The 17734-nt window shown below is 40.1% G+C and overlaps 1 protein-coding gene across 1 annotated transcript; it reads left to right on the forward strand.

The window, feature by feature from the left end:
- The first annotated feature begins 11109 nt into the window (after nt 1-11109).
- LOC147633841 (pentatricopeptide repeat-containing protein At2g13600-like) lies at nt 11110-14036 on the forward strand. The gene is made up of 2 exons (XM_086804895.1): nt 11110-11384; nt 11468-14036. Exons 1-2 carry the CDS (start codon nt 11211-11213, stop codon nt 13622-13624), a joined length of 2331 nt encoding a protein of 776 aa, XP_086661021.1. The 5' UTR covers nt 11110-11210; the 3' UTR covers nt 13625-14036.
- Nucleotides 14037-17734: the final 3698 nt, after the last annotated feature.

Below are 17734 nucleotides of genomic sequence, written 5' to 3' on the forward strand. Positions count from 1 at the left end.
GTTCAAGGGTATTTCTAGCATCACCTTAATAAAAGGGTTAGTTGAAAACAACTGAGAGTGTGAGAGCAAAAGGCTTGGTTGAAAACAAGTGAGAGCAAAAGGCTTGGTTGAAAACAAGTGAGAGCAAAAGGCTTGGTTGAAAACAAGTGAGAGTGTGAGAATTTTATGTGATTCTTAGCATGCTCATGTCCGTGACTCTATAAGAATTTGGTAATTTAAAATTTTAGTAATTTCAATTATGTGCAAATTGACATTTTTTCCAATTAAATCCTTTTTACGCACTTAAAGTTTGGAATGCTTGTTGGTGATAGCATTGCCCCGATGACATTACATCGAACTGACCAGGATCCTCCTACCAAAGAAGCCTAGGGTCAACTCACTCAACCAACACACAAAGGATTGTGTTTTCTTTACAAAGATTGAATTATTTTGAATCATCAAGTACTGAGGAAACCATGGAAAACCCTCGTCTCATGCGGAATTGGCAAGGGAGAAGGACATTTTTTCTCCAACATTTGCTTTACAAACACTGAATTCTTTTGAATCATTAAGTACTAAGGAAACCATGGAAAACCCTCGTCTCATATGGAATTGGTAGGGGAGAAAGACATTTTTTCTCCAACATTATCTGGTGGATTCATGGGCTTAGGTCAAGGAATCCTAGGATACTCCTATGAGCCTGAAAGCAAAGCTCCACAAGCTGCCAAGGAATAGTCATCGAGCTCAGAAAGGAAAGTAGACACTTGAAGACCCAAGAATATAGGGAAACAATTGGTGGAGGATAGTTTGCAAGATAGTTATCCAAGGAGGGCAATCCTCAACTTGCAATACAACTCATTCCTAGAATTAGAAGATCATCAAAATCTTTTTCCAAATTTCCAAGATGTCTTTTGGAACTACTGAAGATCCCCCACTTGGTCCATTTTCAATACATATAAGGGAAAATAGTTTAGCTTCAAACTTTTTTTAGCATTCCTTAACCAAGTTTTAGATGTCCTATAGTGGTAATTTGTCTTGAAGTGAGTCTAGGTTTCCCCTAGCCCTTTGGGTGTGGCTACTTCTTCCGTTCCTACATCCTAGTTCGGTGTGTCACTAGTTTTAATCTTGAAGATTGTTGGTTTACCTTATGATCTATTCAATAGATCCAGTTTGTATGGTGACACTAGTTTTAACCTTGAAGGGAATTGGTCTGCCTTAGGGTCTATTGAAGCACTGCCTCCTCCTGAGTTAGGCTTATGCTTCCCTCATTCTTTCATCAATTTCTACCTCCCTAGAAGTAGGGAAATACATTTTACCCATCCTTTGGGCACTTATAGCATCCACCCAAATAAATCCTTCTATAAATACCTCTATACATTAGAAATGATTTTGATGAGATCCATTACAAGAGGGTACCTTTCAGATTCCTTATAAAGATACAAAACCTAGTCCATCATCCTAATTGGGGTAGCTTACTAACTTTAAAGACTACAATCATAGTTTATAGGTTTTTATGTTCTTTTCTACCTTGTAAAATGAGCTCAAATCTAATCTCCACTCATTCACAGACATAGGTACTCCAAATGCTCACAACAACAACATGTAGGGGTCTAAGGAGATGCTTCAATTCTCCATTAATTTGCTAAACCAAAGCTAAACAACACATTTTTTTGTAGCTAGAAAAGTGGATTTACTATCACCACACACAAATATGGATCTACAGAATCATCGCACCACAAAGATGGATCTACAATCACATTGAAAGAATGAGGCATGAGAGGGCCGTTGGAGATGCTCTATGAGGATACTACTGAGATGCTCTATGAGGATACTACTGAGATGCCTGTAAGACCGAGTGAGAAGGCATGAGGTTCAGAGGAATCCCAGTGAGGTCCCGCGACTACATCGCTTGTAAGTCCAAAAATGAGGCACGATGGCTAGAGGAAGAGTTTCACTGAGGATACTATCAAGATGCCTGTAAGACCGGTTGAGAAGGCATGAGGTCTAGAGGAAGCCCATTGATGATCCCTACTAAGTTACCTATAAGTCCCAGAGAAAGAGACATGAGGGTGGGAGGAGAAAGCTCAACGAGGTCCCTAAAATGCCTGTAAGACCACGTGAGAAGGCATAAGGTCCAGAGGAGAAGCTCACTAAGGTCTACCGAGCTACTTGTGTAAGGAAAAGGAACAAACATAATATAAACCAAAAGGAAAATGGTAAAAGCATAAGAAAATTATAGAGGAATCTGATGTAATGAATTCTAGAATGCAATTACTTGTTGGGTGTTGTAATTTCACAACCCAAGGAGGAAGGACTCACTTTACGGACTTCCAGAGATGAAGCTTCACCGACACAAATGGTAGCACACTTCAGTGCCCTTGGACGAGATTATTCATTAGAAAATACTTGTGGACTCTTCATTAGATTGGTGGAAATTATCTTCCCACCATATCCTTGGTCTACCATTATTTTTATGTGGTTCTACACGATTATATTGTATGACTTGAAATGTCTTGCATTACATCTTCTAGCAGCCACTTATTCATAGATTTTTCATGATGTATTTGGCATTGATAAGAAATAGTACACCCCCAATTAAACAAAGGGGAAGAGAGGTGTTGACGGGTGTAAAGGCCCCTAGCATTTTGGCATTAGCTTGGGTGTGAACACCCCCTAGCATTAGTAGGATTAGCTTTGGCTAATGAGTTGTGGGATTTGGTTATTAAAAGATGTCATATCAAGAGGTGGTTATAAAAGGGCTAGTGGGGAGTTAGGATCTTGTGGAGGTTATGGGAGCCCAATAGTCACATGGGTATCCCAAGAGTCACATGGTTGGATGGCTATATAAAGCCCCTCTTGTATACAAATTGGATACAATATACATGATGAAGATGGAATACACTATGATGTTTTGCTTGTATCTTTATCTTGTTCTTGATCCATGTCTCCTATTCCATGCTCATGCGTACATGTGTACTCCATGGCTATGTGTGTAGGAGCATGCATTTTTCCCCATGTTAGCAAGGCTATGCTAGTATTGAGAGAAATGAATATAACATCTCGGAGGGCCACATTACAATGTTAACTCGATAGGTGAATATGCCACCCATAGTGGTGGATGTGGTCTTATACTGATCTCCAGGTGTGATGGACACTTGGCTATATCCAGAGAAACCATCCAAGAAGCTATAGGCTGGCGGTACTCCTTTTAAGTCCATGTATTTTTAGGAAAAGCAATCCTTAAATTCTTTTAAGAGATCTATCTTCTCCCTTTCCTCATTCAAAATTAGGTCCTTGGTAATGAACATTGGTTTGGGCTCCTCTCCCAGGTTCAGCCAAGTCTACCATGGGTCCTTTATATGAAACACCTTCTTGCCTCTTCTTAGATCATTGAGCTTTGAGGCAAATTGTCCAATCACGCATTGTATATAATTTATAGTGCTCATCAGGACTGGTCTTAAATCCATTACATCATCTTCTTTTGCCTCAATTTGGGCTTAAAATCTATTCGCCTCTTGTTCAACTTCTATCACGGCTCAGCCTTCCCTAGAGATTGGGGTCTCTCTTGAGCTTTATCAAGGTTAGTGACTTTTTGTAGTTCCTTGCACCAATTCTCTAAAAACTTTGGGCCATTTCCTAGTTTTGCTTGTGGTTTGAAGTTCCCTCCACCCATTCTTTTATATCCATCCATAGGGTAGGTGTGGCTATCTTTGGATAATCGTGAATAAAGATACGGTACCACCATGTGCTTTCGAGAAATCCTTGAATCTCCTTGACGTTGGACGGTTGAGGCCACTATATCTTGTACCTTTGCTAGGTCTACTGAAATTCCATCCTTGGAGATAATGGATCCCAAATATTTAATTTTGTCTGCAAAGAAGGCATACTTACTCTTTTTAGTAAAGAGTTGGTGCTCCCTTAAGATTTCTAGAACTTCTCTAGCTTGGGCTTTGTGCTCTTTCTCATTTTTAGAGTAGATCAGAATATCATCAAAGAACACCAAGACATTATTGTCTAGTTGCTTCCAGAATATATCTTGCATGAGCTTGTTGAAATTTGTTGGGGCTTTAGTCAACCTAAATGGCATCATAATGCCCACATATGGAGTTGAATGCTATCTTTGGGATTTCTTCTTCCTTGAATCTAATGTGATAATAACCACATTTCAAATCAATCTTTGTGAAGACTTAGGGTCTGTGAAGTTGATCTAGAAGTTTGTCAATCCTAGGGATTGAATATTATGCCCTTTGGACTTACCAATTCCCCTATAACATTTTAATGGCTTATGTTATGTGCACAACTTTCAAGGACTATTTACAAAAGTGGTTGGAAGTTTTCATTAATGATTTGTGTGCTCGTTCCAAGTGGAAAGACCACCTACTTAAGAGAGGTATTTCTAAGGTGTTAATTATATCAAATATTCTTAAATCCATTGAAATGTTAATTTTGGGTAAAGCATAGAATTATATTTTGGGGCATATTGTGTCTAAAAATGGTATCTCCAATGGAGGAGAGAAAAGTCGAATTAATTTTGAAATTACCTCCACTTGCTAACTATAGGGAGTATAAAGATTCATGGAGCATGTTGAGTATTATAGAAGGTTCATTGTAGTCTATATGGAGATTACTAGGCCATTATATAGATTTCTGGTAGTCTTTGAAATGGATTGAGGAATGCGAGCTTATAATGAAATAAAGAAGGCCTTGGTAAGGAATAGACTGAGGAATATCATCATGCATATGATGAACTGAAGAAGTTCTTAGCAAGTGCACATATCTTGAGACCCCTAAATTGGGACATAATCTTTCGTGTGTGTGTTGGCAACAACAGGGGAGCACAAATTGGATTACCATGTTTGTTTTACTAGTGGATATAATGCAATGAAGCTAAGATAAATTATATAACCACAGAAAGAGAAGGGTTGCCATGGTTTATGTGGTGAAAAAGTATATATACTATCTTTTGGCCAGTAAATTTATATTCTTTGTGGACCACCAGGCATTGTTATATCTTGTCGACAAGCCTTGCACGACATGATATATTACACGATGGTTGCTTTTACTTTTGGAATTGGACATTACAGTGAGAAAAGTAACCCAACATGTTTTAGTTGATCATACGTTGATGATCTCCTAGATGCATGCCTATTCAAAGTTGACATGGTGCCTCACAAGAGTGAAAAAATATCCCAATATCTTGCTTATGGTTTTCCACGAGATCAACCCTTGAACAAAGATAGGATGTGATGGCTAATCAAGTTAGCGCAAGTGATAATAGGACAATGCATAAATTAGGAAAAGATGACATTTTACAGAGGTGTGTCCGAAAGGATGGATTTATACATGTGTTGGAGGATGCACACTTCGGGATTGTAGGAGGACATTTTGGCGGAGAAGTAAAAACATGAAAGGTTCTCCAAGCAAGACTATAGTGGCTAACATTGTTTCACGATGTAGCATAATTTATCAAAGGTTGCGAATGAGTGTCAATGTTTTGATGTACCACATAAAAGGGACAAGATGTCCCTCACTACAGTAATAGTCAAAAGCAACCTTTGAGAAATGGGTAATTAACTTTGGGGGACTCATAGTCATTTTGCATAAAAACCCCAAGCCTGCTACATCATAGCAGGACTATTTTACAAAATGGGTAGAAGCTAAGGCTATAAGGAAAGTTGATGCTCATATTATTTCCAAATTCCTATATGAGTAGGTCATTTCTAGGTTTGGATGCTTGTTGGAGTTGGTGAGCGACTAAGGGTCACATTATTTATCAATGAGATGATTGATTGCCTCATGAAGGGCTTCATAAGATATCTCACAGAAAGTCATCCCCTTATTATCCACAAAGTGGATAGAAGCCATGCCTATTAGGAAAGCTGATGCTCATACTACAACCAATTCCTATATGAGCAAGTCATTTATAGGCTTGGATGCCCGTTTTGGAGTTGGTGAGTGACAGAAAATGTGACACATTTTTATCAATGAGATGATTGATTACCTCATGAGAAGGCCTTCATGATAGTTCACAAGGAGGCCTTATTATCCACGAGCTAATAGGCCACGTACAAAACACAAACAAAATCCTATGCAACGTTTTAACAAAGACTATTCAAAATAGTAAAACGAGCTAGGAGTATAAGCTTACAAATGTGCTATGGCCATATCGAACATCATATAAAGTGGAAATTAGGTATACCTTGTTTCGCTTGACCTATGCGATTGATGTTATAATGCCCATGATGGAGAGTATATAGTACCTAATTTAAGAATTACAGTTAGCAGAAAGGTTGCCTGATTGAGCGACTAATTAATTGTGAGAAACTAGAAGAGACCAGACTGGTAGAGCCATGCATGGATTAATGGTAGAAAGTTCTGACGAAAGAAATGGTTGCACCAAAATGTTAAAGATTAGGAGGTTAAAGAAGACAACATAGTGCTTCTATTTGGAACATGAAGCAATAAATGAAAAAAGCTAAAACTTCGAGGAATGGGGCCCTTCGAATTCACAAAAATTACTCCACAAGGGCCGGCCAAAATATGAGACCCTTGATGGCATAGAGACCAATGGGTACATCAATGGGGGTAAGCTGAAAAACTATTATGGACCCTGACCCAAGATATGCTTGCTAAAATCCATAAGAAGAAGAAAGAGAAAAAGAACAAGACAAAGTGAAAAGGCTTGCCCAAAGCAATAAACAAGGCTAAACAATGGTTCTAGGGAAAGACACTAACGACCAATATGGCAACAAGATTATCCATGGAGGATGAGGACTTGGATATTGAGCCTCCAAGGGTTAACATTCTAGTGTCTATGTGGTGGCTAAAAACCATAATACAAGTATGGCTGGAAACCATAGATCTAATAACACAAGAGCAAGTCACAACTTGATGTCCTTTGAAACATGGGAAGCTTTGTGTAAACTAGACTTGGAACCAACAAATGCAAGCATTCATAGTTTCCATGCAAGTGTGGTAAATATTGAAGAGACTCTAAAAGTTCAATTTAATATCAATAATAACCCTATGGCCAGAAAGGTATATGTTATGCCTGCACGTGTTATGGAAGATCAAGTATTACTAGGAAAGAGCATGGATTGGTGCAATCAATTGCTCCATTTAACGAATGGAACGAACCATCTAAATGTAGACAAAGGGTGGCATCTTTGGTCTCTGGTTATGCTCATCTTCAACAAACATTGAAGATGGCTCGAGCTCAAAGAATGATCAAGGGAACCATAACGTCTTCATCGAGAGAAGTCCAATTCATATTAATCTCTCCAACTGCTCCCAAGAATCGTCAAAATTCAAGCCCACCAACAAGAAAGCAATGGGTGTTCCTACGAATGTCTTGAAGATACAAGGATATTATGAAGGGAATAAATAGATTTGGGTACCCAAATGTTAGTTCTTGGAGCTTGAGCTATATAGCATGATGAAAAATTTTGATTATTCAAGAAGTCCCCAAATTGGTGATGATGTGGGATGTAATGAAGTCTCCAAATTGGTGATGATGCGGCATGTAATGAAGTCCCCAAATTGGTGATGACACGGCATGTTACATGCCACACCATCACCAATTTGGGGACTTCTTGAATAATCAAAAATTTCCATTGGAAAGGTCCTGAAGAGTAGATTCCAAATGTCCAAACTCCACTCACTTCTGAGTTGATTTGCAAAATCATGAGCCCATTTTCTAGAGAGAGGAGGTGTGAAATTCCTTAAAATGTAAAAATAAGAGTCCATATTTCACCTAATGTCACACATACACACATATTACCGCATATTTGACTAGGCTTAGAAGCCATTCACATACAGATAAGACCTTACAATCCCGCCCTCAAGGGATTACCTCATACTATATCTAGGATAAATCTAGGCTCATGGTTTCTCATGCCATTTTTCATGGTCAAGGATAAATCACAATCCACTTATAGGTCCCAAGAGTAGAGTACACACATGATCATGTCATAGATTCACAACACACAACACAACTGAAAACAACACAAACTTGGACTTTAGAAAGCCCAGACATACTCATAAAAGACAACACACAAAAATTTGACACATATATTTGTGCACTTGGCACCACATTTTTCATCATCCCCTCTTGATTCTAACTTGGCCTACTCATTTGGTGGCTCAGAGGTTGAATCATTACATAAAGTAGATTTTTCATCTTGTTTCCCAAGAAAAATTGGGATTTTAAGAAAATTAGGGTTTTAAAAAAATAGTGGTTTTTTAATTTGATGCTATAGGAGGCTGTAGGAACTCTCTAATGCTTGATATATGTCCTCAATTTTGAAAAAAATGTTGGGGGATATAAGATTAATACTTCGATTAAGCAAGTTTTTTTAAAAAATTATAAAAAACCCCAAATTTAAAAATTTGTACCTCCCTTTTTTATTATTTCTATAAGTGCTAGTTGATTGACTTATCGTGGAGGCTTCTTCTTTTTAAAAAAATGATGTTCATGCTACTTTGATTGTAGCTATGCTGGTGGTCGCCTCTTTTCACTACACGAGTTGGAACCCCTTTCTCTGCACACAATGTCTAGGCACAGGGTGCATATGGGCGACTGGAGGAGATTGCATGTGTGCCTAGTTGGGCTACTATGCATAACCAAAAGCTTGCTTAAGTAGTCTTTGCTTAGCTTAGCATAAGCTAAGCTTTAAAGGTAATTGACATGGTCCAGTTTGTGGGCAGGTACTAGGCTCTTCACATCAGGTGGCACACAAGCAGGAGTGTTGGCAGCACAATGGCACAAGAGTCGACCGGTGAAGCATGTGGACAGGTGGAGTAGGCAACAATTAGATATAGGCTATAGATTGTACAAATACAAGTGGCTACTGTTGGGTGGATGTGCAAGTTGTGTGCATAAGAGATGTTATCTGTGGGGTTGAAGAGAGGCGGCTTTACACATGTAGTTGTTACTATGCAGCAGCAATGGTAGCCAGCAAGGATAGGAGTGTTTAACCTAAGCAGTGTCATGCGTAACAGTAGTAGCGGGCGGAAACTATAGGTTTGATAATGATGGGCACTAGGGATGCACAAGCTTTGATACCAATTGTTAGTTCTTGGAGCTTGATCTATGGAAGGAGAAGCTCCAAACTATGGTGGTTGAAAGTCAAACATGGCTATGGTTGTTGTAATAGACAAATTGAGAGAGAAGAAAGAGAAACACAAGCTAGAGAGAGAAGAAGTACAACATGACTCAAAATGATGTGACTTGCATTAGCTCTAATTTTTTCAATGAAGTACATGTACCTTTATAAGGACAAAGGTTCTCTTTTCTTGACATCATTCCTTATGTCATCACACACAAATGTCTAGGTATTATTATAACCCCTCTAAGAGGTGGCTCACACACACATAAACGCACAAACAGACACACACACATAAATGAGTGTTCACACCCTTTTTAGGGTTATTCACACACACACACACACACACACACACACACACATACTACCACATCACACCCTTTTTTGGGTTGTTCACACACACACACACACACACACTACCACACATATTTAACCATGCTTAGAAGCCTTTCACACACAGGTAAGACCTTGATACCCAACACCAAATAGGAAGTGAAGAAATCCCTATCTTAGAGCTAGAATAGTCCACGACATCAACAATCAAACTAGGAAAGGGAACCAACAACAAGAAGCCAAAGATGCTAGGAACCTAAAGCCACTTTGACAGCACATGGGTACTACAAGGGAGCCACCAAGATTTGGATGTCCCAAAAGTTGGGGGAAGTGAAGGTCAAGAATGAAAAAGCACCAGAGGTGAGGAAGTAACAAAAAGAAGGAAACAAGCCCAACAAAGAAAAGATGACCACAGACATGACACAGACACTAGTTGAAAATGCCATCCTGCTCAACGAGAAAAAATGAAGGTACGGAGACAATGATCAGCCCAATGAATGATAAAGGGCATTGTGGCTTTGCATTCCTCATCATACCACCCACCATTTTGAGCCTAAGAGCCCATTGGTAAACTAGTTATGGAACATGTGTTGTAGGGAAAGTTGGCATATGCAGAATCATGAATGATGGATGAAAATATGATTATGGATATTGGGAGGGAGAGGTAAAGGGCTAAAATTTAGTGACAAAGGTGATCCTCATAAACATGGTCTAGATCGTGGGTGGTGAAAATGTGAGAGGGAGACATAGAGAGTGTGTGTGTGTGTGTGTGTGTGTGTGAGAGAGAGAGAGAGAGAGAGAGAGAGAGAGAGAGAGAGAGAGAGAGAGGATGTGTTGGAGTGTGTGCTTGTGTGTGTGTGTGTGTGTGTGTGTGTGTGTGTGTGTGAGAGAGAGAGAGAGAGAGAGAGAGAGAGAGAGAGAGAGAAGAAGAAGAAGAAGAAGCTCTTTTAAAGTCGTAGGAACAATCCCAAGAGACCAAATATGATCTATCCGACGGGAGTGAGATTCGAACACAAGACGTGTTGAATAACAACTCCATGAGCTAACCAATCTACCACACATTGGATGATAGAGAGAGAGAGAGAGAGAGAGAGAGAGAGAGAGAGAAGCTTTTAATGTCGTAGGAACAATCTCAAGAGACCGAAATGATGTATCCGACGGGAAGCAAGATTTGAACACAAGACGTGTTGAATATCAACTCCATGGACTAACCACTACTGTCACATTTGGGTAGCAGAAGGGTTAACCCAATTTTGTTTATTTACCCACGAGAGAGAGAGAGAGAGAGAGAGAGAGAGAGAGAGAAGCTTTTAACGTCATAGGAACAATCTCAAGAGACCGAAATGATGTATCCGACACGAAGCAAGATTCGAACAACACAGGACGTGTTGAATATCAACTCCATGGACTAACCACTACTGTCACATTTGGGTAGTAGAAGGGTTAACCCAATTTTGTTTATTTACCTGCATGAGAGAGAGAGAGAGAGAGAGAGAGAGAGAGAGAGAGAGAGAGAGAAAGAGAGATTTGTTTATTTACCCACACGAGACAAAGAGAGAGGGGGGGATAAAGAGAGAGAGAGAGAGACATTGTTTTGTGTTGTAGAGAGAGGGGGGGGGGGCTCAGTCATGACTCATAACAACCTTAGAGTAACACCACCATAATAACCCACACATTAAAAAGAAAGAAAGTGGGACAGTCTAATGAACAAGCCCTGAGCTCAGTTGTCTTTCACCTAAACAGCGAATACACACACACACACAAGAGCACACGCACTCGTACAGAGGCGATTGCATGGTAGCAAAGGCCAGGCAAATCATCTACAAGCTTTCATGCAACCATTTTCGGTTGCCCCCCCACAAGAGGTATGTCCCAGAGGAGGCGCAGACATCACGAGCACGGACCGAGGGCTTGTGGAAGGAGTACTTGAAGGATCCCTCCCAGTGGTGCGACAACCGAAAGCGTAAAGTAAGTCTCTTTCTTGCTTGAAGTAAGTGATGATGCCCTCTTGATTAGTCAGTTGCCCCCTGTGTCCTGTGTGCGTGTTACAGACACACCCCAGGGCTCCAGATTTCAAACATAAACTTACCCAGGAGTACCTATGGATGGATGGCTGCTACAATCCTAGTTGGGTCAATGACAGGCTATGGCAAGAGGGAATGAACAAAGCACAACAAGAAAAAGAAGAAGAAGAGGTGAAGAACAGTAGTGGCGGCGGTTGGAGGAAGCTCAGCTTAAAGGAGGCATTATCGTCCTTGGAAGAAGGGGTGCTGCCCCAGCCTTCCGTTGAGGACTTTGCCCGCATCTTGCACAAGTGCCGAAAGGAGAGAGACCGAGCACATGGGCTACGCTTGCATGCCTACATGCTCAAAAGTCGGCTGGCAGCTCATACATCACTGGGGAACTACCTTATCTGGATGTTGGTAGACATCGGAGACATACATGCTGCCCAACAGGTTTTTGACAGGTTGGTGTATCGGAATGAGTGGTCCTGGAATGCCCTCATCAATGGATATATCAAATCTGAGAGGCCTCAGCAGGCTCTCACCCTGTATCAGGAAATGCAAAAGGATGATTCTGTACATCCCAGTGGGCATACTTTTGCAGCCTTACTGAAGGCTTGTGTTAAGCTGAAAGATCTGGAAAGAGGCCTTGAAATACATGCTGAGGTTGCCAGAACAGGGTTACTAGAAAGAAACCTTTTTGTTGGGAGCACCTTGGTTGACTTGTATGCCAAATGTGGCTTGCTTGCCAAAGCACAACAAGTGTTTGACAAGCTCCCAATTCGAGATGTAGTCTCGTGGACAGCCCTAATGGCAGGATATGCCGAACATGGGCATGGTGAGGAAGCACTCAATTGTTTTGAACAGATGCAACTAGAAGGCGTCTCTCCAGATGCTGTCACGTTTGTTTGCAGCTTGAAAGCTTGTGGCAGCATAGGAGCCACAGACAAGGGCCGGGAGATACATGCTGACATCGAAAGACATGGGTTGCTGGAAAGAAACCTTGTTGTTGGCAACACCTTGGTTGATATGTACGCCAAATGTGGCTTGCTTTCCATAGCACAGCAAGTGTTTGACAGGCTTCCAGCTCGAAACATAGTCTCTTGGAATGCATTAATCACAGGATATGCTGAACATGGGCATGGTGAGGAAGCACTCAAGTGCTTTGAACAGATGAAACTAGAGGGTGTCTCCCCTGATGCTGTCACATTTATTTGCAGCTTGAAAGCTTGCGGAAGCATAGGAGCCACAGACAAGGGTGGAGAAATACATGACGAGATTGAAAGAAAGGGTTTGCTGGAAAGAGACCTTTTTGTTGGCAGCACCTTGGTCGATATGTATGCCAAATGTGGTTTGCTTGGCATAGCACAGCAAGTGTTTGACAAGCTTCCAGTTCGAGACGTGGTCTTGTGGACCGCATTAATGGCAGGATATGCTGAACACGGGCATGGTAAGGAAGCACTAAAGTGTTTTGAGCGGATGCAAGTCGAGGGCGTCTCTCCAAATGCTGTTACGTTTGTTTGTAGCTTGAAAGCTTGTGGCAGCATAGGAGCCACAGACAAAGGTGCAGAAATACATGCTGAGATCGAAAGGCAGGGGTTGCTGGAAAGAGACCTTGTTGTTGGCAATACATTGGTTGATATGTATGCTAAATGTGGCTTGCTTGCAAAAGCACAGCAAGTGTTTAACAAGCTTGGAGTTCGAGACATAGTCTCATGGAATTCATTAATTGCAGGATATGCCCAACTTGGAGAAAGTGAAAATGTTTTTAATATCTTCGACAGAATGCTAGGAGAAGGTATAAAGCCTGATCCAGTCACCTTTGTCGTTGTTCTCAGTGCATGCCTTCGCACATGTCTGTTTAATAAGAGCCAGACATTCTTTGAGGCCATGAGTAAAGACTATGGCATCATTCCAACTCTTGAGCACCACACTTGCATGGTTGATCTTTTTGGCCGTGCAGGTCAATTTGACAAGGCAATAGCAATGATCAAGAAGATGCCATTCTGTCCTAATCTTGTGGTGTGGCGTACTGTGTTGGGTGCTTGTAGAAATTGGGGAAATGTGGAGTTTGGAAAACAGGCCTTTGAACATGCAGTATGTTTGGATGAAAAGGATGCCGTAGCTTATGTCTTTATGTCTCACATCTATGCAGGTGCTGACTTGCAGGAGGAAGTGAATAAGGTTAAGGAAAAACGAGTGTAAAAACAAGCATGGAAAAGGCCAGGACATTGTTGGTGGAGTGATGGCACTGCCAGAAGTGGTCATTCATTTTTGGTTGGGGATAATAGACATTCTGAAAGAAAAAGCCTTTCTGCAAAGCTAGGAGATTTTTCCTCAAAATGAGAGAGGTAGGGTCTGTCTTGAGTTTGCATCGGGGTCACAAGCTGATGATGAAGATCTTTGAATATCTTGCCCTTGTGCACAAGAGGGCCCACACACACACACTGTTTTTTTAAGTGAAAAATCAGTGTTATATTACCAAGGGAGCGCAACCCCACCCCAACGCGCGCACACACCCACACACACACACACATATATACATGCTTTGTTTTAAGCTTGTATTCAAAATAATGATTTATAATAACTAATAAAAGGTTGCTCACACTCATAAAAAGTTTGGCCTTGTTAGTAAACTAGTTCACCCATTGTGAACATGCACAAATCACTTGTTTTGTAACTATTGTACTCACAACAATCTTGTGATCTCCAGTAATTTGTGTAACAGACGCATATACAGCTAGTAGTATTATAAACCTATTATATACGTATGCAAATCTCTAATAATTTGTATGATAGATGCATACACAACCAGTGGTATTATAAACCTATTATATACATATGTGCTTTATGTGAACCATTCACATCAACATACAACATCTACCATACATGTGTAAATTTCAAACTCTCTAAAGGAGCTTCAAATCAATCACTGTGTGCACAATAGCATGGCTAAGTCTGAACTTGACTAAGTATGCTTTTGATGGCACAAGCAAATCATTGCTCAAACACACAACCTCAGAGTAAGGCTTGGCAATGGATCCGAAGAGAGTGGCAACAATTGAAAATATGAAGTCATTAATTAATATTAAAAGATTATGAAGATTCTTGGGACAAATGAAGTTGCATATTAGATTCCTAAAATTTGTAGTAGATGTAGCATTTGTTCTTTACGAGCTAACCAAGAAGGATACATATCATTGCATGGTCTTCAAATTGTGAGAACTTTTTAGAACTTAAAAAAGATGTTAATCTTATCACCAATTTTAATTCCAACAAATTGGACTCAGATTATCCATGCATTTGTGGATGCATCTGATGTGGCCATCGGAAGTGTGCTAATGTAAGAAGTAGAAGGGGAATGGTTTCATCCTATCCATTGTGCTATCAAATGGTTGTCCAAAGCACAAAGAAATTATTCACAACAACAAAAAGAGAAGCACCGCAATGACCTACTCCATCAGTAAGTTATGCCACTACTTACAAATGAGTGTGTTTCATGTAGATCATCAAGTCCTACTTTACAAAATTTATAATCTCAATCTAGCAAGTAAGCTTAGAAGATGGATGCTGATATTGTAAGCATTTGCATTCAATGTCTGTCACACTCTGGGTAACCAAAATGCAATGCATAGATTTCGGCGAGAAGACAAAAAAAAGATGCAAGATTGTAGCCATTTATATGGTAGTGGTGTGGATGTAGGACGTGGTGCTTTTTCCCTCTTTAGGAGGTTTTTTTCCCCAAGTGTGTACACACTCTTATGAGTGAGTGTATAAGTGACCTTACCACGTCACTTCATGTGTACTTCACCCATTCTCATCAATCTACTTTGAGTGTTGTGCTTCTCTCTATCCATGTTTGCTTGCTGCATATGTGTGTGTGTTGTTACCATTTTCTCCACTCCACCAATTGGTATAACAATAGGTTCTCTTAGCCCTCACTCCCTCATCATCACCATATACTTTGGATCATGATACTAGTTCATATGTAAAACTGTAGCATTTGTCTTCGCACCTCCCATAGTGGAACAAGCTGTGGGATGGCAAGGATGCTTATGCGCATACATTGGTGGCACTTTCCATGGAAAGAAGCATTATTCCTCATATTCTCTAATTTAAAACTACCAAGCAGGCTTGGGTTGCGCTTGTTGTGCATTACCAAGTGTGTAACAAGGCATGAGTGGCCTACTTACATAAGTTTTTAGAGTTCAAACATATGAATGAGGAAGACTTAATGGATGAGCTTTTCACAAGGATCAAAGATCTTAGAGAGCAACTTACATGTATTGATGAGACCAATCTAGCATATAGCTCATTGGTATCTACTGTTTTTACAAATGTATTAGATTTATACTAGGGTTTTGCATCCACACTTTGGCTCATGATAAAGGGTAACCCTAATGCTCTTATTGGTTGTAGTGCTCTTGCAAGAAGAGCAATCCCGATAATACCGAACTAGTGTGTATGGAACATTAGGCATTCATTGCCAATCAAAAAGGTAAGGTAAATCCTTTTTTGGAGCGATTCCAAAGGCAGAATCGGGTCAATCTTCTAGTAAGGATGTCAAGAAGGGGTGTGATAAGATTAAGAAGAAAGGAAAATGCAACTATTTTCAGAAGCCAGGCCATTATATCAATGAATGTAAAAGAAGGCTAGAGAAGGAGAAGAAGAAAGAGTCAGGAATGGTTATTACGGGTTGATGTATCAACACCAAGTGATGATGGTTGTTATGGCTGACGCATCACTAGCAAGTGATGAAAAGAAGGAGTTGGCAAACTGTGCTCATGATGATTAGGCATTCATTATGCACTATAGTTATAACCCTTATGTCCATGATATATGCATGTCACTGATATGTACTATAGTTATGACTCCATGTCCATGATATATACATGGCAGATCAACATGTCTAGTATTTTAATAGTGGCATTAGCAAGCACATTACTTATCAATGTGAATTATTTTTCTTGCTTGAGTTTACTCCTTAAGCAAGGGCAACCACATGTGCAAACAAGTCCTCATATCCACTGAAAGGAGTTGGTAATGTTGTGATCACTATTGCAAATAGTGGGACAATCACTCTCCCAGAAATCTTTTTTATTCCAAGAATTAAAAGAACTTCATGTCAATCTCTACCAATGCTAGGAGAGGCCTAGTGTTCAAATTTATTGATGACATGTGTACCATTTATGTGACTGGAGTGATAGAGACATCACTTTTGTATCCACTGAAAGGAGTTGGTAATGTTGTGATCACTATTGCAAATAGTGGGACAATCACTCTCCCAGAAATCTTTTTTATTCCAAGAATTAAAAGAACTTCATGTCAATCTCTACCAATGCTAGGAGAGTCCTAGTGTTCAAATTTATTGATGACATGTGTACCATTTATGTGACTGGAGTGATAGAGACATCACTTTTGTATCCGGTACTCTAAGCCATAGGATTTATAGGTTGGACAAGTATGAGATATTGATATATAATGCTTGTTCACTTACTGCCACACGTGTTATAAGTGACGTGGAGCTATGGCATGCTCACTTTGGTCCTTCAATTTTGGCAATTTGTTATGCCTTAAAAGGTAAGAGATGGTGTCAGAGTTGCCAAAGCTTGAGGCCCCTATCAAACATGTATGTGAGGGGTTTATTTTAGGTAAGATGCAACTATGGTTATAATGTAGCATCCCTCCTATGTCATCGTAGTTGATTGCGTATAGCCTAAATTACAGTCAATCGATGCCTAGAAAGATGGATCAAGAAGGACTTTCTAAAAATTAGAGCTTATACATAGTGATGTATGCGATCCTATGAGGTATCTCTACTTTGTGACTTCTATTGATAACTACTCCATGTACACCTGGGTGTACCTGTTGAAGGCAAAGTCAAGTTTTTACATTCTTTAAACACTTCATTTCTATGGTTGAAAATGTATATGCATGTAACGTTGACACCCTTACATGTAGATCGAGGAGGGGAGTACATGTCAAAGGAGTTTCATGCATATAAGGTTGACAGAGGCATAAAACTTCAATGCACGCTATCTTACACACCTTAGCAAAATGGTGTGGCTAAGAGGAAGAATAGATCTCTCATGCCAGGATTTGCCTCATGTTTTTGTTTGGAGGAGGCAATTATGTGTGCCTTATATGTGCCACTTATGTGTTAAACAAATGCCCCACTAGGGCCTTGAAGATTATTACCCCTTATGAAGCTTGGAATGATAGAAAACTCTCTACGGCTCATTTGCCAAAAAAAAATGGTTATCTTGGTTATTTGAGCAACAACATAAGAAGCTAGATGATAAGGCGGTAAAATGC

This window comes from Cibotium barometz, chromosome 11, assembly GCF_041138505.1.
Source record: "Cibotium barometz isolate CiBa-2024 chromosome 11, ASM4113850v1, whole genome shotgun sequence".
Taxonomy (NCBI): Eukaryota; Viridiplantae; Streptophyta; class Polypodiopsida; order Cyatheales; family Cibotiaceae; genus Cibotium; species Cibotium barometz.

Coding starts and splice junctions, on each gene's coding strand:
- LOC147633841 (XM_086804895.1), top strand. CDS start 11,211: ATGGTAGCAAAGGCCAGGCAAATCATCTACAAGCTTTCATGCAACCAT. Junction 11,385..11,467: donor GCGACAACCGAAAGCGTAAA/GTAAGTCTCTTT, acceptor TGCGTGTTACAG/ACACACCCCAGGGCTCCAGA.